Source organism: Clarias gariepinus, chromosome 3, assembly GCF_024256425.1.
Source record: "Clarias gariepinus isolate MV-2021 ecotype Netherlands chromosome 3, CGAR_prim_01v2, whole genome shotgun sequence".
Classification (NCBI taxonomy): domain Eukaryota; kingdom Metazoa; phylum Chordata; class Actinopteri; order Siluriformes; family Clariidae; genus Clarias; species Clarias gariepinus.
Genome location: NC_071102.1, coordinates 23,477,978 through 23,504,345, shown reverse-complemented (window position 1 = coordinate 23,504,345; position 26,368 = coordinate 23,477,978). Strand labels below are relative to the sequence as shown.

The window sequence follows — 26,368 nt, the reverse complement described above, 5'->3', positions numbered from 1 at the left end:
AAAAAAGAAAAACATTAATGGCATACGTTACCGTACGCATTACGTCATAACCCCCCGTGCTTGCGCTGAGTGTGACGTACTTCCTGGAGCTCCATGGATCCGACTGAGCAGGCGCTGTGTGTGTGTGTGTGTGTGTGTGTGTGGTTTCCGCTCACTGTGTCCCAGCTGTAAACATGGCGGAGGAGCTGCTGGAGGCGGTGGAGAAGTTGCAGTCACGGCTTTCAGAAAACCAGGAGCCCCGTAAGGTAGGAGCGGCTCATTCAGCGTCGGAAACGTCCACGCAGCGGTGGAGCATTAAAATACTGTGACGTTGTTCGGATTCATATGAGTGTCCGGGAGCAGTTCCGTGTGTAAGACTGTTAGTCAGATGTGGCCACTGATAACTGCTTACGCTTACGTTTAGTGCGACACACTGAGGGCTCTTTAAATAGAGAAGTGCTAGGCAGAGTTTGCCAACACACACGTCTTGTCATGTCTGAATAAATAAAAAACGCAACGGAAGCGACTTTTAGTTGTAGGGTGTGAGCTTGGACAGGTGATAGTTGCTCTGTTTTTTTTTTGTTTAAATTTTTTAATATATATAATTTTGGAGGCAGGCCGTGAGTGATCTGATTCAGCGAGCTAGCTAGCCTGCTTCACTAACACTGAAGTTCTCCATGTCTCAATGGAAAGTCTCACACATGACTGAAATCATGTTTTAAATTATACAAAATAAATGAAATAATCATTTATAAATCTTTTTGGTAACTTTGTCTTTGCTATAGTCTTTCGACGGCACCTCATGAAACTTCTTCTCCAGTTATTTTAACATTTGCACGTAGGATCTGTACAAAAGAAATACATTGAGATCACCTTTTCTTCACCAAATGATCAACTCCAGAGTAAAATCCCTTCTACGGTTTCTCTAATGTAATGCATTAATCTGTGTTTTGTTTGTTTGTTTGTTTGTTTGTTTGTTTGTTTTTTCCCCTTGTGTTGCCCAGCTGTTGAAAACGCTTAAGAGATTGGGAGACCTGCCCATAACGGTGGACGTTCTTGTGGTAAGCTCAAGCAACCTTCATGTCTTTTCTATGGATTTGTTAATTCCCAATGATCTATTGTAAAAAAAAAAAAAATATATATATATATATATATATATATATATATATATAATCTGGAAAGTCGGCTGTGGATATTTTGCTAACATCATGAACTATATTCCTAGTTAAGTTAAGTACTTAAAGTAGTTAACTTACCACACTTGCACTTGCATATTTATATTTTCATTTCTGGACCTTTGCGCAAGACACTTTGATGAGACACTTTGATGAGACACTTTTTATGCATATTTGCACACCCCCAGTAATTTTTACTTCATCTTTTTCTTTATTTACACTAAATTTCTAAATTACTTTACTTTACTATTTTTGTATATTTTCTATATTTTACTATATTCTGAATGTCCAGTATATTTTTATCCTAGTTAAATTTATTTTCTATTGTATTTATTTTTTATCTATAAGCTTTTATTTTTTAAGGTCACTGGTGGTCGTATAAGCATTTTACATGAACAGCATACAGGGCCCCCCGGAGCAGATCGAGTTAAGCGTCGTGATCAAGGGCTCGACTGTGGCAACTGTGGCGTGCTGGGGCTCGAACCCCTGACCTTCCGATCAGAAACCCAGTAACTTACAGCCTTAAATGTTTTCAAACGCTGATAAATGTAAAGTGAATGCTTGCTTAAAAAATAATTCTGCTCGTCATGATTTGTAACGGGTGCCGGTTTGAAGTTATTTTGTTAATTTTAAGAACTATATTTCCAGTTTTACATATCCCAGTTAAGAAGCTATGGAGGCAGGATCAGCCTGGATACAGCGCGCCCTGGAGCAGAACGGGTTAAATGTTCCCGCAATGTTCAAATGCTCAACAGTGCCAACTTAGCGGTGCTTCTGTTCGAACCACCGACCTTCCGATCAGTAACCTACAGCATTAACTGTTTGAGCCACCACTGCCCCTCAAAGACATAATCCCAACATTGATGGCAACAAACATGCCTTGAAAGTAGTTTTTATAGCGGCAAACAAATTTTTGGGTTTTGACACTCAAAACCTGCGACATTTTCAACATGACAGTAAAGTATTTGTTATTTAAAGTGAGAGAGGGTGAGGGTTTAGGGACAGAACAGAGATGAACAGCAATGCACTTAATAAACCGCAACATGACAGACTTATTAAAACCATTTCCCTTGCTGATATGGTGTTATATTCATTACTGCAGCACGTTAGCTGCTAGAAACTATTCCACCTCCCCCAGCTGTCCCAGTATCACCCAAACCTATCGCACCCTTTTCCCCCCTGAAGCTTGTTTCAGTCATGCTTGATTGGATTCACACTTTGCTTCAGTTGTAGCTTGTGAAATTTCTTTCAATTCTCTAGAATGCGTGACTTTGCTTCTGTACACACATGAACCCGCATAGTGATACAGAGGTTGGTGCTGGGGCCTCGAGTCTTCAGTTTTGAATCAAAAGCATGTGTGAAAGATGATTAGTTTCGTTTTCTGACCTGCAGGAAACAGGTGTTGGAAAAACTGTCAATTCTCTTCGCAAACATAACCTTGTTGGGGAGACAGCGAAGGATCTCGTGGCCAAGTGGAAGAAGCTGGTACCACAGTCTGCAGATAGGTGAACACTCACACACGTTTGTAAATATCTGGACTTAAAGTGAAGACTAGGAGATCTTTATCTAAACACAGCAGGTTTTATGTAAGCTTAAGAAGACATAGATATGTTAGCAGAGAAAAAAGTGCAACTGAGACTCAAATATTTTAAATATATAGAATATCGGATAATATATTAAGCTCGCCAGACTGCTGGATACAGGACATCAGAGATACAGTACTACTTAAGCTTTAAAAATGTTACAGTCTTTAAAAGCATTCTTAGTCATGTTATATCTTAATCTATCAGCAGACCTAGCAACACTAAAGAGGCGCGCTCGCATTCGCGGCCAGACAAATCCAGAGGTTACAAACGCCCCAGAGAACCCTCACCAGAGCCACCGCCACCTGTAGAGGAGGAAGAAGATGAAGAAGAATATCAGCAAGAATACTCCCCCTCTTCCCCACAGCTCTACAGTCACGGAAATGAAAGGGATTATCAATCGGAGGAATACGAGAGTCCGGTAGATGAGCCAGTGTCTAGTCCTCCTCAAAAACAGACTGGACACAGCAAGCCACACAGGGAGCAAACAAGAGAACACAGTGGTTCTCATTCCTCCAGGGACCATGAGAGGCGGAATCGCACGGCCCAGCTTCTGAGCGAGGCACAAAATCGCCATGATAACAGGGCACAGAAAGAAAGTACGACGCACACATCGTCCAAGCGCAATCATCACTCGTCTGTACAGGAAAATAGAAAAGAGAAGAAAGTCAGAGTCAGTGATGGTAAGTGTTTGGAGTAATCATTGTTTCGCATTTCGATAAATTTACCAGTTAATTGACTTTGGAGGATCGGGACGGATAGTACAGTTCAGAACAGAGAGATCCGATATACAGTATGAGATATGGTGCATGAGAATTGAATATATTCTGCTGACTCTGTGGCTGTTTCCAGGCAGAGAAAAAAGAGACAAGCCAGAGCCTGACCAACACGATGACTACGACGATGATGAAGAGGCTACCTTTGAAACTCCTACTATGTCTTTTGAATCCTTTCTCACATATGACGAACCAACTCACAGTAAGAAAAAGAAGAAGCCCTCTCGACCATCTCAGCCTGTTACCCCTCCTGCTCCTTCAGTATCTTCTAAGTCTAGTAAATCTAACGGGACTAGCGTTAAACGGTCTGAGTCAGCTACCGCATCAGTATCCACACCCACAGTGCCAGAGAAACGCAGAAAGGTGAGGTCGTTATTTCTAATAGTCTAATAGTTATCCGCTAACATGAATATACATAATAAATGGAACACTATCGATTAGGACTTTTCTAACATTTTTATTTTTTTTTACATGTTAGGTTCTCCCTCAGATAGTTGATGTGGTGCCCACTTTACCAGACATTCCTTTGCCAGCAATTCAACCCAACTATAGACCCCTGCCCTCAATAGATTTGACGCCATTGTCCCCGCAGAGACGCAAAGGTTGGCATCTTTAATTTTGTTTCATCGACAAGTTTATTATAGCATAGCAATTTTTTTACTGAGAAAAATCTTTCTTTATGTCTTGTTTCGTCAGGACTTTTAAAATTTGTATCCTTTTATTGTAGTTCCCATAGCATACGATGAAGAGGACGCTGGCTTCACTGGGAGGCGATTCAACTCCAAAATGGTGGTGTACTCTGGCTCAAAGACATCATGCTTGCCCAAGATGATGACCTTATATGAGCAGTGCATTAGAGTTCTGCAGAACAATATCGATTGTAAGTAACCTACTGGAATATACACGCATACAGGACACACAGATAGTTAACACATTTGAAAGAAGAAGAAAAAAAAAAAAAAAACTCCAGTTCAATGCACAGTATTTCTGTAATAGATTCTGGCTTCACTCTGACCCTGACGAAATAGTGAGTACGCCCAAGGTTGAAAATTATCTGTCTGAGGCTAAGGCTGTCTGGAGATGACTTTGCACTGCTGGAGCTGTTTGGTTTCCCAGAGTAATGTAAGTTTACCAAGAGGGACTGCCACTGAGGTTCGCTCAAATTCTACCCCGTGCTACAGCTTTTAAAATTATATTAAATGCCCCTTGACCCTGTTTTCAGCTCCAGTGCTACCAATGATGCCCCCAAAAAAAACCTTTTCCTGTGACATGGCACGAATGGGCTCATTTTGAACACGTGAAGGAGAAAAAGGTTTTCAAAAAAATGTTTTTTTTTTTTTTTAGTTTTTTTTTTTTTTTTTACACTTATTTGCACTGAGAAACCACCTTGACGTGCAATGTTTATAGGGTCTAGCTCCAGTTTTCGCTTAAATTTGAGATTTTGACGTTTTGCTAACTTGCAACTCCGATTAACTGCACCTGGTAGCTGTTCCTCAGTCCACTGCTTCTCTATAGTAAATGTGTAAGGATGACATGGCGCCGCATGCCTGTGCGGGGGAAAGAAAGCATACACTCTGTGTGAAAAAAATAAACTTGCTAGTTGTTGGAATTTGTGCCAAATTGTTGAGATTTTAATGCCTGGACAAATGTACAGTTTGATAATTAGTAGGTTATCACACAACTGCAAGTTATTTAATCTGTAATTTACTGTTATAGTATTGTCGGATGTCCTTGTCCGTTGTGATTTACAATCATGCTGAAACGGTGATCCTCAATGATCTCACCTGTAACCAGGAGCCAAAAGAACAAATTTGCAATGTCGTTTTTTCCCCCTGTCAATTACAGCAACAACAGTCAGTCTTGAGTGTATGATTTATGAGTTTATGCATGTCGAAGATGCCAGATTGCAAGAGTGACTTGTGAAGCAACATGTGCAGCAGTTGTGGTTGGCTGACTTTACATGTCTTGTAGCATGCACATGTTAGATATGAAAGATTATGAGTCAGGGTGTATTTAATGAATTGCAAAACAAATAAAAGTAATGTATAGCAAGTAATATGGTAACAATGAATTGGTTGAATGTCATGCCAAGAGCTTGTGAGTAAACCTAAACTTATACCATGCAAATGCAAAAATGAGAACCTCTAAGAGAAAAAAAGTGTCTGGTCTCTTAAATAAATTAGGGTGCTAATGGTTATGTGTTTCCTCTCTTTGTACCGCTATCATGAGACCAAACACTTAAACACACTAAACCTTTTTTTCGTCCTGATGCACTCTTCTTTGTGTGTGTGTGTGTGTGTTTTTAATGCCTGAATGTTAAGTTGAATTAAATGTTTTTCTGCACAAAATATCACATCCATTCATCCATCCATCCATTTATACCACTTTAAAGCCTATTCTGGAGACCTCAAGGCACTATTGGGTTATACCCTGGATGGTGATGCTTTATAAAAAAACTTCCTTCATTAAGATGTTTTTTTTTTTCTTAGCTATCGATGAAGTGGGTGGTGTGCCTTATGAGATTCTGGAGCCAGTTTTGGAGAGATGTACTCCAGAACAGTTGTACCGCATCGAACAGTGTAACCAGGTATGCATACACGCAAAGGCATGTTTACAAATGCACTCGGGCATGACATTTCGTTTGAAGATGCAGAAGAGCAAGGTTAATGTTGTGATGGTAACATTGTCGACATTTCCTCAAGTCTTTTATAGAGGAATCGGATGATCTGTGGATGCGGCACTGCCAGCGGGACTTTAAGCGCGAGACTCCTCAGGAATATGAGTCCTGGAGAGAGCTGTATCTGCGCCTACACGATGAACGGGAAGAGCGCCTGCGCAAGCTCACACAGAATATCAGCTCCGCCCATGCAAATAAACCCAAAGGTATGCATAGATCCTTCCTGCATGGGTCTTAGTTAAAGAAAATATGGAAGCTGTGCACTGCTTCAACTTTCTGCATTGTACTCACTTTGCTTCAGGAGATATTAAAGGTCCAGAAAATGTATTTGATGTACAAATGCATATACATGCAGTCATCTAGTCAACCAATCATTTGGCAGCAGCACAATGTAAATAAAAAAATAATAATCCAGGTAATGTCCATGGTAGCCTGAGGTTCTTGTTTTTGTTTTGGAGTGAAACCCCATGTGGTATTCTGCCGTTTTTAGGCCATCCACTTTTTAAAGTTTAATGTTTTGTGTATGCTGAGATGCTTTTCTACTCCTTGGGCTTAAGAGTAATTACTATATCCCTCTTTTCTTTCGTACAATTCTAAGTAAAAGCATTAGAGTCTGTGTGAAAATCCCAGCAAATCAGCAGTTTATAAAATAGCATCATCCAGGCCACAATTCTGATGCTTGATGTAAACGTGAACTATAATTCTGCATGATTATTTGCATTGTTTTGCCTCCATATGATGACCATCTAATGACTACATGAATGAGTTGATGGTCCATGTCTGTTCCACGACAGGTAGGCAAGTAAAGATGGCTTACGTGAACTCTGTTGCCAAGCCCCCTCGTGATGTCCGGAGGCGGCAGGAGAAGTTTGGCACTAAAGATGGCTCTACAAGCAGCAGCACTAGTGCTGCGGCACCCATTCCAATCAGGTGAGTAAACTCTGCATCAGCTTCCATGCTGAGATGTAAAAATGCACACACTGAATGTAGATCTCTTGTGTACGTGCCTGAATGTGCTTATAATAAACTATAAAATTGTACCTTCATTAAAAAGTTCAATAAATAATATCACAGCCCAGGTACAAGAATTTTATTTATTATAATTCAGTTTGTCCTTGAGCAAGCCATATATAATTAAGGACACATTTCATATTAGCATCTGACTGCATACTAGTAGCTAAATGATTTCCCTAAATATAGTTAAAACATAAAATAGTTGATATTTTAGCATGAATTATAGATTTCCTTCAGATTTACATTTGTAATAGAAATACCTCTTACTGAATTAGATGTCCCTTTTTTTTTAAGGATGCCATTAATGTAAATGCATATTTATTTCAGGATCAGATCAGTGCCGTATAGCTCCCACAGTCAGTCGAGCGATGGTGGCCAGTCTTCCTACAGCAGTCCTCCTGAGCCATCACATTCTAATGCTCCAAGCAGCAGTGTTGGCCACAGTTCCAGAGACAAACCACAGGTCAAAAGTAAGTAATCAAAAAAACAGTTCTAAGACGTTATTAATAATAATACTTTCATCCTTGAATTTTAGCGATGGTTTATAAGTCTTGTTGAATGATCTAAATTATTAATTTTTTTTATCAACAGAAATTGCCCCTATGATGGCTAAAACTATTAAAGCCTTTAAGAACAGGTTTTCTCGGCGGTGAAGGATGAAGAGGAAAAAAAAGTTTGTCTCATCAGTAAAGAGTCCATTCTTATTTTAAAATAATGTTTAAATCTACAATGCCCTAGGGTCCTCTTTTTTTTTTTTTTTTTTTTCTTTCCAAAATTGTGGATATGCAGATCACTGGAAAACAAAAAAACAAACACAAAGACATGCCATAGGATGAGTTCCTGTTTCTCTCTTTCAGAAGAATTACATTCTGTACAGTACACTACAATGGGACATTGGATTTTAGCTGTTTTAATTTTGGTTATTTAATGACCGTTGCAAAGACAGAATATCTGCATTTTTCTTTTAATAAGGACAGAACATCCATAACAATGTGATTTGTAAGTGTTTGTTGCTTTGTTTTAAGTTGATTCAGGATCATGGAAACATGTATGTTAAATATTGGGAGAGATTAAGAGGGTTTGTGTCAATGATAAGGACCCGACATATCGACTCAACTATTTATTTTAAATCCATCGCCCTGGTTTCCCTGAGGTTGGGCAAATGGAATTTCAGGATTAAGATCAAAATAATAACTTTAATGCATTTTAATAAATGTTATATAGACGTTTTTAATAAAATGTACATTTCCCCCTTACTTTGTTTGTGTCATGAATTTAAACGTTTTGCCAGTAGGACAACCTATGTATCGCAGATCCATAACAGGGATTATCTCATTATAATAGGACCTGCTAAGGAAAGGGATAGTAAACAGTCAGAATTAAGCAAACTGAGCAATCATTAAGAGCTAAGCAATTTTGACAAGGGACAAATTGTAATAGCTGGATGACTGACTCAGCATATTTCCAAGAAAAAACAGCTGGGTAACCAAGAATGTTCATGAGCACCTAAGGTTTTCAGATGTGTATCATGAACAATGAGAGGCTGTTTGCTTTGATCCCACAGAAGAACTATTGTAGTATAAATTGCTGAAAAAGTTAATCCTGGCCATGATAGAAAGGTGTCAGAGCAGACTGCACTCCAGGTTGTTCTATATGGATCCACAAGCTGTCAGATGCTTGTTCTCGGCTGACAAGTGGAGCCCAATGTAGTATTCTGTTGTGGGCCATCCACCTCAAGGTTCAATGTTTTGTGTATGCTAAAATGCTTTTGTGCTCACCATGGGTACATAATCACTTGAGTCAATATATCCCTCCTGCGGCTCAAAACAATCTGGACCTCGCTTAGCCTCAAGTTGTTTCCACTCACAGAACTGTGATTCACTCTGTTTTTTCTTTTCACACAATTCTGGGGGGAAAACTTTTGAGACTGTATTAAAGTATGAGAAACCAAGGAAGTCAAAAGTTTATAAACTAGCATTATCCCTGCCATAATCCTAATGTTTGCATTGTGTTACTGGCATATAATTGGTGTGTTTCCTCATGATATCCGGTTTGGCATTAAAAACAGCTCTGATTAATATGGTGGCACAGGCCGGATAGAGCCCACATGCTGACCCCTGTCTACCACTGAAAGTGCCTTCAATGAAACAAGCTGCCTTGTCTCATAAATCACATTTTCTTTTACATCATGTGGATGTCTGTGTGTGTCACTTTCCTGGAGAAGAAATTGTATCTGGATACACTATGGAAAGAAGGCAAGCCAGCAGAAGCAGTTTAATGCTCTGGGTAATATTCTGTAGGGAAACCTCATGTGGATGGCAGAACACATACCATGTTTGACACATACTGCTTAACTAAACCTCCTGTAGACCAGGTACACCCCTTCATGGCAATGTTTTCTCCTAATGGCGGTGGTCTGTCAGCAGGATAATGTAGCCTATGTTCCAGAAAGGAGGGACCTGACAGAGTTTGAGGGGTATAGTTGCCTTCTAAATTCTCCAGATCTTAATTTAATTGAACATGGGTGGCTTGTCTTTAACAATCAAATCAGGTGGGGCCTCACCCTGGAATTTACATGACTTCTAATGCTAATGTCTTGGTGCCTGACAGCACACCCTCAGACTCTGTGAGCTGGTAGTTTTAATGTTATGAGTTTTATATCAGTAATGCTTGTAAAAAAAAAATCTACATCTGGTAAAAATTTAAGTGAGTATTAAATAATCTAGAGTTTCTAATGAGGACAGCAAAACTGAATGCACATAAAAGTGCCAGGCGGCGCACCATATGACGTCAGTCTACGTATATCTTAAGCGACATTAAACACCGCACGCGATTGGTTACACTCGCTTTCTCGCTGTCCAATCAGAGGATCAAAAGATTCTTGATATTTTGGGGAGTTTTTGCGCATTGCATTATTATATATACGTGGGTTAAAAGCTGTGACAGCACAGGCGATTAAACTGTGTCAAGTTCTGATATCAGACTGTAAAAGTACTTTTTATACAGATCGAACAGCCCGTACGCTATGTCTGGACACGGGCATGGACACGGACACGGACATGGACACGGGTGTTGTGAGGATGATCATGAACCTGCTGAGCGTGGTGTGGAGTACGGACTGTACAGACGCATCGATATAGACAAGCTGCAGTGTCTTAATGAGAGCCGAGACGGAGACGGCAAGCTGGTGTTTAAACCCTGGGATCAGCGCACAGATCGGGAAAAGGTACATGAACCGCGTGAGCAACTTGGTAAAGGTGAAAAGTTGTTGGATCAGGTGAGTTAGGCGGGTCTGTGTCCCCGAAGCGGCGTCATCTCAACCCCACTGAGGAGCCTGGAGAGAGTCAGGGGAATGACGGGGCTATCTAAAGTAGGGACTGAATTTAAGGCAAGACACTACAGGTGAACAGGGTATTTTCTTTTAAACTGTATATGATACTCTATCTATGGGTACACACACACACACGCACACACACGCACGCACGCAGGCATACGTGTGTGTGTGTGTGTGTATATGTATAAAACATGTATAGCAATAAATTTAGAATTAGTGTTGCTGATGTGTGTATTAATTTTTGTGTATATATATATATATATATATATATATATATATATATATATATATATATATATATCCATATATATATATATATATATATATATATATATATATATATATATATATATCCATATATATGTGTGTATATATGTGCGTATGTATACAGTGTGTATGTATATATGTGTGTGTATATATATATATATATATATATACTGTAGATGTGTGTGTGAGTGTATATACATACATACTGCAAGTACACACACACACAGTCAGCCAAAAACAATTATACACACATCAGCAACACTAATTCTAAATTATTTGCAATACATGTAATATAATATCATGATCATTATTCTATTCATATTATATTAATACAATATACGGCATACTATTTCATACAGCCCAGCATAAGTATTGCTTAGTTTACTACAATAATCGTGGATTAGTAGAGCTCATGACATTAAATTGTCCCTTATTTTCATTACAAATACAGAAAATGTTTCTAATGTAGGTTAATATTTCCTTCCATTTTTCTAATATATTTCCATATATATTTTTATTTCATAAAGCTGCTTTGTGACAATCTGCCCCCAAAAATGTATTGAATCTGCATTTTGGTAATAATCTCATTGATATTTTACAATGAATCGAATCTGGAGACATTACTGTTGTTTTGTTTTATTTTATTTTGATGAGTCATGCTGTACTTTGTCTGGAATTGTCCAGTTAAATGCTCTCTTGACATGCTGTATACCCTGATCAGCCATACCATTAAAACATTATGCCCAATATCGTGTAGACTCCCCTTGTGCCAGCAAAACATGCCGTGTTCTGACACCTCGAGGCATGAGGCATGAAGAAAAGACATCTGACGGTGTGCCCTGGTGTCTGATGCCAGGGCGTTAGCAGGAGATCCTTTACATGCCTTATGTTGCAAGGTGGGGCCTCCATGGAGTAGACTTGCTTGCATGTCCCATGGATGTTTAATTGGAAGCTGTGAAGCACTGAGAGTTCTGATGCTTGTCACTCATAGACATCGCTATCAATTTCAGCAATTTGTGTTACGTTTGCTTTTCTCTGGAAACAGATCATACAGGCTAGCTTTTGCTTCTCACAAAAATAAAGGAGCCTTGGGTGCTTATGATCGAGAATAACACTTCAAATAAACACATCCTTGTCGAAGTCGACCTGTGTTAAAAAAGATGGTAGTGAGAAAACCCGGATGAAGGTGGTTGCTCCAGTTAACATTTCTTTCTGAGTCTGTTTGTATTTGGGTGGGGTGATGCATATCTTAAACTTCTTGAAATCTTGAACAGGATGTTGTGTAGATCAGTCATGCACTTCAATACTACACCATCAACCTGACTTCCAGTTTTAAGCAGAATTTGGTTAAAACCGAAAAATGTAGTGTTTTAATTTGACAGTTCAAAGGATCTGGCTTAAAAGAAAAGCAATTACAAAAAAGGTTAGAAAGTTAGTTAAAATATTTTTTCTTTGTTGGTAATCATGAAAATACATTTCAATGTTGTAAAAAAATGTTTGTTAGAAATATGTTTTTTTTTTTTTAATGATGTGGTTTGATTTTAGGCAAACAATAGTCAAAAATGATTATCTTTGCGTGTAACATCACTTCTGATACATGCTTAACCTGTTGTTTCCAATGCAAAAGCAAGTTCTATAAAGTCAGAGGCCATCAGTTTTATACATTTTTATACATTTTATACTAGCATTAGTACCTGTCATTGATGGGAAAAGAGTTTGTAGAAATAGTTAAAAGTTTAAAGCTATGTCAATAAGCTGACGGCTTAAATGTAGTCCGTGGTATTGTTATTTCAGGTCTGCCTGAAATAACAATATTGCTTCTGTGTCTTCTGCATACTCTGTGTATACTTGGTAAACTATCATGAAGATTGGCTCTGTTGAATGAAGCATATAGCCACGCCCACATCAAGGAAAAAAGTGCTGGATGCTTTAATGTAATCATGCACATAACTGCTCTTAACGTCCCTTCTACTCAAGATTTTGATTTCTTTTATGGCGCAGATTTACCTTCTGGCAAATACCGAAGGATTTCTAAAGTTTCATTAAATTCTGTCCAGGCAGTTTAACATGATGTGACGAAACCGCCTAGACAGACATGCAGACAGACATGCAGACAGACATGCAGACAGACATGCAGACAGACATGCAGACAGACATGCAGACAGACATGCAGACAGACATGCAGACAGAACATTTTTTAAACTGGTTTCTGGTCCTCCGATGTATGAAACGTAAAAATAATGTCCAATGTACAGACCAAACCTTTTTTTTATTACTATAGATTCTTACATTTAAAATTCCAAAACAATTACTGACATTACAAAATTTTCAAATTCTAATTTCTACCTGCTGTGTCTTGCCTTAAGTAAAAAAAAAAAAAACATGCCTCCAAACCTAAAGCATTCAAAATATGGCAACATTACCTATAATAGTATTACCTATTTTTATACCTATATTTAGTACCTATAGTATTCGGTTTGGTATAGTTTGCAGGTTTGGATGTAGCCTGCGATTGAACCAAAAAAAAAAAAAAAAAAAAAAAACAATATTATTATTATTGTTCATTATTGATCTAGGAAGCAGTATGTAACCCCTCCTTTAGATATCTAATTTATGTGTCCCCTAAAATAATGCACTATGCAGTGAATGAGGTGTGGTTTCAGTCTGATGCAGTAAAAGCTTGTCAAGGTCAACACTCTTGTTATAATAATAAAGGTTTGTTTGGACAGATATTTCACACTCTGATGTTCTGAATTTCATGCCAATTAAAACTGGTGTAATATTTGATATTTCAATTAATCTCTCTCTCTCTCTCTCTCTCTCTCTCTTTTTCTAGTTTGTAGAGAGTGACGCTGATGAAGAACTCCTGTTCAATATTCCGTGAGACAGTGATTCTGCTCTCGCTTAAATAAAGTGTCCAATATATATGAACTATCTTCCTTTTGTTTTTTTGGCTTGATTTCTGGTCTTCTTGTTTTCTTTTGAAAGGTTTACTGGAAGTGTAAAGCTGAAGGGGATTATAATTTCTGGAGAGGATGATGAGAGCCACCCAGCTGAAATAAGGCTGTAAGTGAACTATAATTTAAATAAACCTTGTCTGGCAGTATGGTATTTCTATATTGTTAATGTGGAGTCTGTTTGAGCAGATATAAGAACATACCACAGATGTCATTTGATGATATAGGCAGAGAACCAGAGCAAGCATTTCGTCTTAACAGGGATCCACTGGCTGAACTCGAGTATCCAACTAAGTAAGTTCCTGAATAAGTACACCGATCAGCCATAACATCAACTGAACAACATTGGCAATTACACACCAACAGACTGGTGACAGGATCATGGGCAGCCAAGGCTCACCCATGTCCACGGGAATCAAAATCCATCAGTCAATGCTGGCTAATATTGAAAGGCAGCAGAACCACACCTCAGGAGGCAAAGAGCCCAAGGCCGCCCACCCGACCTCCAAACTCCCCATATCCCAATCCGATTGTGCCAGACAAATAATTCCGATCACCGGGAGCCCCTTCCTGCAACCCATATCACCCAAAGGACCTGCTGACAACAATCTGGTGACAGACACAACAGTACACCCCTGAGCAAAGACCTGCCCTGGTGGCAAAAGGGGAATGCAAAACCTAGGTGGAGTTAATGTTAATGGTTTTAATGTTATGGCTGATCGCTGTATACACACCAAAGACAATACACAGACCTATTTTGACGATTGTCTTTTGGTAATTAATTAATTAATTAATTAATTAATTAGTTAACAAAAATATTAAATTAATTAATTATTATTATTTTTTTTTACAGGATTGCACGCTTCTCTAATGTCAATCATTTGTCTATTCATATTCCTCGAAACTTTGGGGCCGATTCTACTCGTGTCTACTACATTGGACTCCGGGGAGAATATACTGAGGTATTAACTAGGTTCACAAAAAGAGGAATATGTTTTTCTTTTCTTTTTTTTTTTTAAATAATGATTGAGTTTTTGGTGCTCACATCCAAAAATATATCTTTTTATATATTTTTTACTTTTTGTTAGTCAAACTACCTTTTTTAGTTATTTGTCCGTTCTCAGTAATAAAAACATAGATGGATGGATAGATAGATAGATAATATTTATTTATTGAATGGTCTATTTTACATGTACCATTTAAAAAAAAAAATGTTTTTCCTGCCATTTATGATAATTTATGGACAAATTGGACAATTATGGTACTGCATCCTATATGTTTGAGAATACATAGAAACAAAAGGATGAATAAAAAAAATAAAAATCTATATTTACCAGATTTAATAATTGCTGTCTGTTTTCTTTTACAGGCTCACAGACATGAGGTGACAATCTGTAACTATGAGGCAGCAGCAAATCCAGCAGATCATAAATTGGAAGCTATCACTCCGCAGACACAGTTCATTTCATGACGAACGATGTAGGCTTTGTGTCAGTGTTGAGAGAGACAATAGTTGTTGATGACTTTTGATAATAATAATGAGACATGCATTCTATTGCAAATATAACTTAGGAGTAAAAACATGGACATGTTTCAAGAAGGATGGTCATTACTCATGAAGGTTTGTTAAAATGAAACTTCTTATGTGCCAATAAATAATCAGAGATGAACAAATATTTTCCTCTTGAAATCCATGCAATGCAATGGCTGACCCTGCACTTTGACACCAGCCTAGTAAAAAAAATTAAAAAAAAAAGGGAACTTCTAGAATAAAATTTCTACATGTGTGTAATCGGGATGTTTAGAAAAACATAGGATAATATGTAGGATTATTGTAGGATATCTACAATTAATTAGCGTATAAATGTTGTTGTGTTAGTCCACTCACTCACTTATCGTCTATACCGCTTTATCTTGTATTCAGGGTCGCCAGGGGCCTGGAGCCTATCCCAGGAGACTTAGGTCATGAGGTGGGGTACACCCTGGATAGGTGTCTGTATAAATCCACACACACACACATTTACAGACTAATCTGCATGTCTTTGCTGATGGAGGAGACCAGAGAAAAGCATGCAAACTCCATACACACAGCTCGAACCCTGACCTTTAAGGTGCCACGGTCAGCTCATTGTTAACCACTATGCCAGTGCGGTCCCTGTTATCTTAGTTATCAATACATATAAAAGAAAGAGAGATCATAATAAAAATAAAAATACAGTACAGATTGTTCAAATGTTTTCGAGAAAGTGTGTAAGGAGGAGGGTGAGAGGAAAGGGGAAGGGGAGGGGGAAAATCCGCTAGAGGTGACGTCACTGTGACTAATCTCCGCCCATCTCCGGCACAAGCAGCGGAAGTTCCGTTGTGACCTGGGATAGCAAGCGGTGAGTGTATGAATTTACAGCGCTGGGCCTTCGTTTCGTGTTTTCTATTTTATATTCCTCGTAAACACACACACACACACACAAAAAGATGTCGTCGTTGTGAATTGTTTCGATAAACATTTCCCGACGCTGCTGAGGTAACAGCTCGGCTTCCTGAGGCTAGCTCATGCTAATGCAGTGGAGTAAACAGGGAGAGCAGGATTAGCCAGACAATACGGCCAGGCAGCCAGCTAGCTGCATGGTATATGGAGCTCTTTGGGAGAATATGGAGCCGGCTGGTTAAGCTGGATTAAGCTAGCTACGCGAACGATTAAATCCGCAGAGATATAGCGGAATAATATAAGCCGGCCTGATTTCCTTTTCTCCCCGACCCGTGATGTTTTCCATGTTTATAACCTTCTTCCTCTTAGTTTGAATAGCAAATGAAGGAAGGAAGGTTCAAAGCGCCGCACACGGTCGTTTTCTGTTTCTCATCATTCATTATACAGGAATGTCATATTGGTTGGTGATCAGGAGCCATATTGTGGCATCTGGTGCACAGTGTACTTTGTGTATCAAAGACCATCAAAAAGTCCATGGATATATAAAACATTGATAATTATACTGTTTAATTATACACTGTTCGGTTTTAAGAGTGATTCATAATAATTTATTGGTGGTGTCCTGATTCTTGTTTTTCCTTTTGTTTTATTGCTCTGTTCAAGAGACTGCACTTGCCTTTCACTTTCCTTTTTAGTATCCTGGAACACTAGGAAATGTTTTTCCAGGCTCTGGAAATTAAAATAAAAATATGGTACACCTTCTTTGATCCATATAAAATAAAAATAAAAAAGTTTGCGTTTTACGATCCTATTGCTGATCATGACAAAAAAGTCTTTTTAAAAAAGTTTTTTTTTTTTTTAAAGATTACTTAAATATGTGTTAGCAATCTGGTCTGTGTGGAACGTGTTCTCCCCGTTTTTAGTTGGTTACCTCCGGGTACTCCAGAATTGCCTGTCGTGTGTGACTGACAGCTGGGTGTCGAGCTGGCAACCCCACCCCTTAAGTAACTTAAGAAATGTCGTGTATACACTATATGAACAAAAGTAAATGGCCAAACCTTTTTTTTGCAATGACACTATATTCAGATACATTAAATTCAATTTTATTTGTATAGCGCTTTTAACAATTGACATTGTCGCAAAGCAGCTTTACCCAATCAAAATAATTATTTAAGTTAATATGAAATGTGGAAGATGCATGTACTTCAATAGGAAGCATGTTACACTTTTGCAGCTATAACAGTTTTTACTCTGCTTGGAGGGCTGTCCACAAGATTTTAAAGTGTTTTTGTGGGAATTTATGCCCATTTATTCTGTAGAACATTTACGTGGTCAGGCAATGATGTTGAACGAGAAGGCCTGGCTTGCAATCTCCAGTTCATCTCAAAGGTGCTCGATGGGTTTGAGGTCAGGGCTCTGTGCGCTCAAGCCAGTCAAGTTCTTCCACACAGAACTGATCACACCATGTCTTTATAGTCCCTGCTTTGTGCACTGGGGCACGGTTATGTTGGAATAGAAAAGAGCCTTCCACAAACTGGTGCCACAATGTTGTAAGCATAGCATTGTCCAAGATGTCTTGTTATGCTGAAGCATTAAGATTGCCCTTTACTGGGAATTCAGTACTTAACAGGTTTGGCCAAATACTTTTGTCCATATTGTGTATCTCCAGGGTGGGGAATATCTGTCGCCCGATATGCTGAATGGCACGAGGACAGACCAAATTACCAAAAACTATAGTACTATGTATAGGAATCACCAGGGTCCTGCTAATATGATATACCTAGTTGCAGATTTGATTTGTATTGTGATTTTGGAAGTATCATGATTTTATAAGTATCCTAATATCAACATTAAAGGTTTTTTTTCCCCCTTTTTTTTTATATTTTATTAAAATTCTGACCAATCTTATATATCTAAACTTATAATTCACTTATATAGATTGAGGGACTTTTTCCAATCCCAAATGCAAACATATATATAAAAAAATATTTTGAAGTCTAAAAAATAACGATATATAAAAAAAGTTACCATGTTATCTCTAGTACAAATGTGTGTGTTTATCATGTCTGCATTTATTATGTAAAATTATTAAATAAATAACATTCCAGTAGAATATTTGCATATCTGTAAGGATAGCAACATATTACATGAAAGACCAGTTTCCAGATGGAAACAAACAAATAAAAGCAGGCTTCTGGGTTTTGTATGAAAATAGAAAGCCGCAAGAAGAACTCTCCAAATTCTTTGGAAAATTCTCCGGCAAATTCTCCACAGATATGAAGTTTTTTTTTAAACTGCGCAAATCTGTGTCTGACACTACTGATTATTTTCAACCAGAGATTTTTCACACTAAATAATCAGTGTGTTTATATTTTTACCTTTTCATCGACTTTTATAGAAGTTACTTTTATGTAGAAATGTTTTTAAAGGCATTTTTAATTTTATTTAATACGTGCCCAAGACTTTTTGTGCAGTACTGTAAGTTAAAGAGCTCATAGCGGAGGGCGAAGAAGAGTTCTTCTGTTAACTTTGTCACACTCGCCCCTTGCTATTTTTATGCAAAACCCACGAGCCTACATTTGTATTTTGTATGTAAGCAACATGTAATATGTTCCTTTTTTTTTTTTTATATACAGGCATGCAAATATTACTCTAATGTTGTTCATTTTTAAGTTATGTTGGGGAATAGTGAGTGGATTTGTACAACATAATACAGACATAATAAACATATTTGACAAAATTTGTACTAAAGATAATATGCTGCCTGAGACTTTTGCACAAAGCTCTAAATGTGTAGCCCCAGAGTTACATTTCCCTTGAACATAGTTTTATATTGATGCAGACTGCTGTTTTTTCCCCCCATTTTGTTTTTTAAATGCAGAATAGGCATCTTGTCTTGTTGCATCTTATCCAAGTCAGCTGAAGCCTTGTGATGAAAAAGATGGATCACAGGCAGACTTGTGTTGCTCTCAAAACTAAAAGCTATTTTAAGTGCCATTTAGTCTTCCCACTTTTAAATGACAGAAACAGGCTCACACTAAGCCATGTTTTGAAGAAAGTTGCCCTGTACAAAAGATAATCAGATTATTTGAGACACAAAATGAAATTAGGTTTTAGACACATTTACTTTATATAGTAGTGACCTTTTAGCAGACATTTTTACCTTAGATCCTGTTGGGTTTCCGGTCGTGCCATTAAACAAAGCAGGTCATCTTTTCTGGCCTAGTCAGTCAAAACATTTCCTTTCTTATTTCCATGATGAATTTACATTCTGAAGACTTGTGTAACCGTAAGTTTAACTGGTCACAACGCCTAATGATTAACGTCCAAGGTTTACACATTGACTGCTTTTTACCTTACTTATTAGTGCTTTGCTAAGTGTTGTATTTCTCTTACATGTTTAAATAATTATGATGAGCACCGTTATGGGGGCAGTTGTCTTCACAGCCTTAGTTAATCAATTCCCAAACTGCTGAGTAAATGAAATAAAAGCATTTCCGGTTAAGTACATCATCCTACATCATTCCAGAGCTGTATTAACCGGAATTTAACACGATCTGTTTTCTGGTAAAAGCACCCTTCCAGTGTATGTGTGGCAACAACATGTCTGTGCCGCTGCTCGCCGAGGCTGTGACCGTTTCTGGGGCGGAGAAGGAGACCGCTGCGGTGAGAGAACGGAAATTTTTTTAATAAAAAATTCAGCTTAGACTCATATGAATTAAAATATTTTTGTTCAGGCTAGACTAAGATGTTTTATTACTGATATGAGGAAAATAAAAATAAATGCTTAGGGGTGTCAGTAGTTTTTGTAATCATGTTTCACTAACAGCATTTTATTACTATTAGTCCATGTAAATGTGTTCATTTGTATTACCTATCTTTAATAAAAGCAACTTCTTTAGATAAAATGGTGCAATGTCAACATACAGCTCAATAGCTAAAAAATAAGCGTTTTGCTCAGAGACTCAGCTTGGGTCTTACAGGATATGAATTCTTAAACCTGATACCCCGATAGAAATATTACTTATGTCGCTCTTTTTTTTCCACTACAGGTGATCTTCCTTCATGGTCTGGGTGATACTGGGTAAGTTCTGTTTACTGCATCTGTACATAAATGAAGGCTAGTATCGTCAGGCACTAACATCCATGCTATAGTTAAAGTCACAGAAAACACATTTTTTTCCCTTTAGGCTGATGTTTGATTTGAACATTAACTTAAAGCTCTTTACCTATATCTGCTTGGTTTTAACCTTTGTGCTGCTGGAACAGGAGTTTAAAATTAAGTGAATGGAAATACAGTACAATAAAGTTGTTTTGTTTAAAGAAACTTTATTTCTTGCTTCAGGAAGTGAGAGAAAATGTGAAAGTTGTACTTGATTTAAATATAGTCTTTTAGTTATAGCCAGTTCCCTTTCTTTTCCACGCTAAAGACAAGTAATTTAGGCATATGATCCATTAGCAGCATCATGCAATCTGTCTACTGAAACTATCGCCGACCTCTGTACCTAAATAATTTCAATACAGTTTAATCATTAAACTACTGGGGAAAGATGACATGTGATACGTGACACTTTCATTTATAACCGACTGTGTTTGTAATATTTTCACTTGTGTTTTTTGTTTAGAGATGGCTGGGCTGATGCCATGAGATCCATCAGGCTGCCCCATGTAAAGTACATCTGCCCACATGCGTAGGTATCTGAAATGGTCCAGCTTTACTCGGCTTCGATTACCTGAAAGGCTGTGTAAAATGTAAATTATTTATTTACTGTTTGTATTATTATTTTTTACCTCAAGGTATGGTGGTTTTAAGTCTTAGTCCTTCCATATAAAATTCACTGTGAATAAGTGGGAATTTGTTCATTTGTTTGGTGTCATAGCATGTATTTCCAGGAAGATGAATAAATGAAAATATCAAAATAATCATCTCATTCTGTTTTAACACAAATGCTTATCTGCCTTTAATAAATGTATTTATTTATAATTGTATATATAAAAGCAATTTGGTGGAGTATTTTAAATATTTCCTATTATTTACAAATGCATTAAGTCTTATGTTTTTTTTTTTTTCCTTATAGACCCAGAATCCCGGTTACACTCAATATGAAAATGACCATGCCCTCATGGTAAGGTTTTTTAAAAGCGGTCAGGTTTGGATATTTCTGATCATTCTGTAGAATCATTTATATTGATTGTGTGCAGTAACAGGTTATTTATTTATTTATTGATTGATTGATTAGGTTTGACCTGATGGGATTAAGCCCAGAAGCTCCAGAGGACGAAGCCGGCATTAAGAGAGCAGCAGAAAACAGTAAATTAAATAAATAAATAAAGATAAATAAATAAGTATCTTTGTGGGGAAAAAACTCCTTTATATGGTAACGGTTAATTGTTACGCTTTTGATATTGTTTAACAGCTTAAAAGATTTAAAATCTTAATTCAACTTTAATTAAAAAGTAAATTGATAAATATTTTCCTCGTCTTTTGAAATAAGTCAAGGCCATTATTGACCATGAGGCGAAAAATGGAATACCTCCAAATCGTATCATCCTTGGTGGCTTCTCTCAGGTGAGTCAAACACCCGTCTGTCCTAGACATTGTCTAATGGTATAGTCTGGAATTTTACATCATTTTTGAATGAATTTGCATCTATTAGTAATTGGTATAAATTAAGTCTTTTTGCTTGTTTATGTTTTGTGTCCTCAGGGAGGTGCTCTATCACTGTACACTGCTCTGACTTGCCAGCAGAAGCTAGCCGGTGTAGTTGCTCTAAGCTGCTGGTTACCACTTCATAAGACCTTTCCACAGGTGTGAGCTTAGCGTGTGTGTGGGTGTGAGGGGTAAAATTGTGTTTGTGATATTTGTCAAAGTTTTAACTTAAAAAAAAACATTTAAAGTGTACTATAACTTGTCTTAAGTTCTTAAGTTAATGACTGATCAATCAAACATAAATAGTGTCGCTGTGATTGAGGGCGAATACTTTTCTTTCGTGTCATTTGGCATCCAAACGGAACTGCTGCTTAACAGTGTCCATCTGATTTATTTACATGAAAATATATTGTTAATTTAATGTTCATCTTTAAGAGTAAAATAAATCTGATGTCCTCACTTGTTTTGGTGTGTCTTTAATCTGAGCAGTCATATGGATGAGTTTATGTTGTTGCTTTGTTAGGCGGCGAGTGGCAGCGCAAACAAGGATATCGCTATTCTGCAATGTCATGGTGAAATGGACCCAATGATTCCGGTACATTTTGGGGCCATGACAGCCGAGAAGCTTAAGACCATTGTGTCATCACAGAAAATCACCTTCCGCACCTACCCAGGCCTCATGCACAGCTCCTGCCCTCAGGTGAGTCTTCTCAAGGGACGTGCAAAATGAAATGAAAGCCCAGTGGAGAATATCCAGTGGACCGGTAAAATCGCATACAATAAACAATAAAACGATTTGCGTCTAAACAAAGTGACCAAACAGAATAAAACAGCGTTACTTAATTTACCTTATTTACACTTTCAGAAATGAGTAAGCTGTACTATTTATTTTTTCCTTGCCATAGTGGTATCTGTGTGTGCAGCTTTTTGTACCTTTAACCTAAAGAGGTACATGTAAGGTGACAGAATAATTATACCACTTCAACAGCAAAGCAGTGAATAGATTAGTAACTTTCTTCTTTTGAGAATATACAGTCTTATGCAAACGTTTAGGCACGCCTAGATAAATAACAGATTTTGGTGATTTTTTTATTTAAATATGTTAGCACAGTCTCTCTTGGGATGGAAGAAATGCACAATATTTTCAGCAATCATTAATGCATAGTGGCACTGTGCAAAATCATGCACAGTGCACTATGCAAACATGCCTTTGCTGATTGTGGCCAAAGAATTCTATTTTAACTCCATTAGTCCACAGCACTTGTTTCCAAAACGCATCAGGCTTCTGTAGATGTTCTGTTGCATACTTTTATGATGGGGACGCAGGTAAGGTTTTCTTCGGCTGACTCTTCCATGAAGGTCTTGTCTGTGCAAACATGGCTGCACAGTGGAACGGTGCACCACCACTCCTGAGTTTGCTAAATCTTCCTGTAGGTTTTTTGCAGTCAAATGGGGCTTTTGATTTGTCTTTCTGACCTGCATACAGGCAGTTCTCTCCGAGAGTTTTCTCGGTCCTCTAGATCTCATCTTGACTTCCACAATTCCCCTAAACTGCAATCTCTTAATTACATTTCTCACTGTGGAAACTGCAAGCTGACAACACTTTGCTATCTTCTTGTAACCTTCTCCTGCATTGTGGGCATCAATAAGTTTCATTTTCAGAGTCTCACACAGCTGCTTGGAGAAACCCATGGTTTTTGAGTGTCTGCAAGTGTGTGGACAAAGTTTGAAAAGTCAAAGTATTTGTAAAGCTTTAAAATTGGCATTTACTAATGACAGCTTATTACCATGCGTCAGATCTAACGAGCTGATTAATGTCTGAAACCTTGTAAAAAGAACCTGAGACTCTGGAACTCTTAGGGTGCCCAAACCTTTACACAGTGCCATAATAATGTTTTTATTTTTGATTAATTTATGGCATAAGTAACTATGCATCAGTGGTTGCTAAAAATATTGTGCTTTTTTTTTTTTTTCAAGAGAAACTGTTTTAACGTCTTTTCAATAAAAAAAATCACCAAAATCTGTTATTTGTCAAGGGGTGTTTCAAATTTTGCATAAGACTGTAGGTACAGGTATGTGGATGAACATATTTTGAAGTTAACGTTTTAATGTAACAACTCCAGGAAGTCTAAAACTCATTTAGGTGTGTCACTGATTGGCAGTTTTATAAGTTTAACATAATAAATTTTATGTGTGCTCCTGTTGATTCTCTGGCTCTTTGGGTGTGTGTGCAGGAGATGTCTGCCGTGAAGGAATTCATCGAGAAGCAGTTGCCCCGCATCTGACCTTACTGTGACCCTTAGTCAACGACCTCTCACCTCTGACCTGCCATTCTCCCACAGGAAACAGCCATAAGCGTCCCCTACCACAATCTCACACACATGCACGCACTCAGGCTCGCCCACATACAGTCACACATGCAAACAGAGGCCGACTCATCTCTGTACAAAATCTGAAGACGTTCCCCCATTGGTGTCTCATGCCTTGCATTGTAAATTTCTTAAACAATTGATGGACAGTAATTTGAGATCATGTGTCATTGTACATTATGAAATGTTCAGTGCACACAACTACACATTACTCAGTAGTACCCTACCATATTTGGGAGAATCGCTGCCCTTTCATTATACATTCCCATAAACACTGAAATGTTAATCCATTTCTCTGTATCTTTTATTCTCGCTCTCTCTCTCTCTCTCTCTCTCTCTCTCTCACTCTTGGTTTCTTTCCCTCTGTCTCTCCCTCGCTCTCGCACGTGCTTTATGATGAGAGCATTGTTCTGTTACACTGTAACTGCTGCCGTCTGGAGTGACTCATGCCACACTGCACTGCATGCTGCTCTCAGTCCATGATGGCAGGAATAGAGGAGAAGCGCCATGCTACCTCCTGGTGCTCTGGTTTACTCTGAATATTTTTTGGGGGTTTGATACGATTGAAATGAAACCTAACGAAACTGCTGAAATAAACCAAATGAATGAAACAGAAAATTTTTCAACCATGCTTTTTTTTTTTTTAACAGATCTTTCATGTTGTATATAAGGGAACTCATCTTGATTAGAAAGGCTGCTTGCAATTGTGCCATATTTACTCACACCACAAGTTAAGAACATGATTTTATAACCAAAAACAACTTAAAACTTTTTTTTTTAAAGGTCAGAGTCATGTAGTAAAGTTTTACTGTGTATTATTAGTGTGCATCACTCCAGGTGGCATCATTTCAGAACCCTGTGTAGAAAAGTCTTTTTCAATTATGACATTTCTTCTTCTCGACCACCAGTTCAGTCAATAAAATAAAGCCACAATTAGGGATTTGTTCAGCAAAGAGTTTTGGAAAAATTTTCATAGAGGTTCTGCTCTCTTGATGGCTGTGACATTCAGCTGTCATATGTGTGCATAAACAGAATAGCACTGATCTGATTTAATCTCTGATCGTGGCTTTTTTGTTGTGTGGTGAATGGGGAGGATCATTTGTTTTGTTTTTTTATTTGCATAAATACTACATTACAACAGGTTAAAAGGTGAAAGGTCAGGGTTACATGGCTGAACAAGATCAAATACAATATGTGTAGTTGTTTCTTTAAACAAATACTAGGATCCATAAATTAGATACATTGGAAAAGAAGGACATGGTTTACAAACTCGGTTCGTCTCTTTTTCATAGGTATTTGCTCAGTATGTACTTTAAAACGTTTAAAACAATTTAAATGAAATATAACAACAGGTTGTTGTTTAAATGTCGTTTTTTTCACTTTTCTCTACTTCTTTTGCTTGATGCTTTTCACCACATTATCTCAGTATTACTTAATTGTGACCTTTTCCCCCCCAAGTCCTGTGATTTTTGGCTTTCTGCTACTATGCTGGCCTGTCTGCCTTCAGCGTCCCTCCTTTTTTAGTAACTACTATTAGGAACCTAATCAGTTGGATTCATTTGTGCGTATGGGGTTTTAAGGCTTGAATGTTGTGTCAGTTGGGATGTGGTGAGCCCAGGCTGTGCTTGCTGAGCAGAATCTTTTGAATATGTGGGTAAAACAGTAAGCTTATTAAGGGGTGTTTTTTTTTCCCTGAGTTGTATTGTATGATTAGTTGGTGTTTTATCAGTTGTTGCTAATTTTTTCAATTATGTTGTACTGTCATCTGTGTCTATATTTGATTGAATGTGCTGAGGGACAGTTAGTTCTTTAATATTTTCCCTAGACACTTGTATGTGGAATAAATAATGGAAACTGCAGCAATACAATAGTCTTGAATGTTCTTTTTTGTTGCTGTAATACTATATGTACGATATCAAAGCAGCCAGTGAACAGAGAGTGAATGTACTGTGTATTTATAGCTAAATACAGACTGAAATTCTTAAATAGCAAATTATTTAGAGCTTGTTAAGAAAATATTTTTTATGATTAAACTACTGTTTATCTTCTTGCAGAACTCAGATAATTAAAGGTTTAAAATGATTGTCATTTCTAGCTAAATGCAAACTTTACTAGTACAACAGAAAGACAGACTTTTAAGTAAAATATGTGTAAGTAGGTCTTTT

General features: G+C 37.6%; 3 protein-coding genes across 4 annotated transcripts; all 3 read left to right on the top strand.

Annotated features, from left to right (window-relative positions):
- The first annotated feature begins 99 nt into the window (after window positions 1-99).
- Window positions 100-8,460, top strand: eloa (elongin A). 2 transcript variants are annotated; one of them, XM_053493142.1, is made up of 12 exons: window positions 100-245; window positions 984-1,040; window positions 2,547-2,659; window positions 2,948-3,420; window positions 3,590-3,876; window positions 3,992-4,115; window positions 4,241-4,393; window positions 6,003-6,100; window positions 6,216-6,396; window positions 6,985-7,120; window positions 7,532-7,674; window positions 7,796-8,460. In XM_053493142.1, exons 1-12 carry the CDS (start codon window positions 174-176, stop codon window positions 7,855-7,857), a joined length of 1,899 nt encoding a protein of 632 aa, XP_053349117.1. In that variant the 5' UTR covers window positions 100-173; the 3' UTR covers window positions 7,858-8,460. The 2 variants fall into 2 exon arrangements, with proteins under 2 accessions (XP_053349117.1, XP_053349116.1); XM_053493141.1 differs by having other exon boundaries at window positions 2,945-3,420.
- Window positions 8,461-10,070: 1,610 nt separating this feature from the next.
- Window positions 10,071-15,436, top strand: pithd1 (PITH (C-terminal proteasome-interacting domain of thioredoxin-like) domain containing 1). Its single transcript, XM_053492800.1, has 6 exons — window positions 10,071-10,430; window positions 13,642-13,685; window positions 13,794-13,871; window positions 13,952-14,056; window positions 14,616-14,724; window positions 15,132-15,436. The coding sequence occupies exons 1-6, from the start codon at window positions 10,230-10,232 to the stop codon at window positions 15,231-15,233; spliced, it is 639 nt and encodes a 212-aa protein (XP_053348775.1). The 5' UTR covers window positions 10,071-10,229; the 3' UTR covers window positions 15,234-15,436.
- Window positions 15,437-16,049: 613 nt separating this feature from the next.
- Window positions 16,050-26,071, top strand: lypla2 (lysophospholipase 2). The gene is made up of 10 exons (XM_053492690.1): window positions 16,050-16,143; window positions 19,759-19,850; window positions 20,237-20,268; window positions 20,810-20,875; window positions 21,263-21,310; window positions 21,425-21,495; window positions 21,680-21,753; window positions 21,892-21,993; window positions 22,358-22,534; window positions 24,069-26,071. The coding sequence occupies exons 2-10, from the start codon at window positions 19,773-19,775 to the stop codon at window positions 24,117-24,119; spliced, it is 699 nt and encodes a 232-aa protein (XP_053348665.1). The 5' UTR covers window positions 16,050-16,143; window positions 19,759-19,772; the 3' UTR covers window positions 24,120-26,071.
- Window positions 26,072-26,368: the final 297 nt, after the last annotated feature.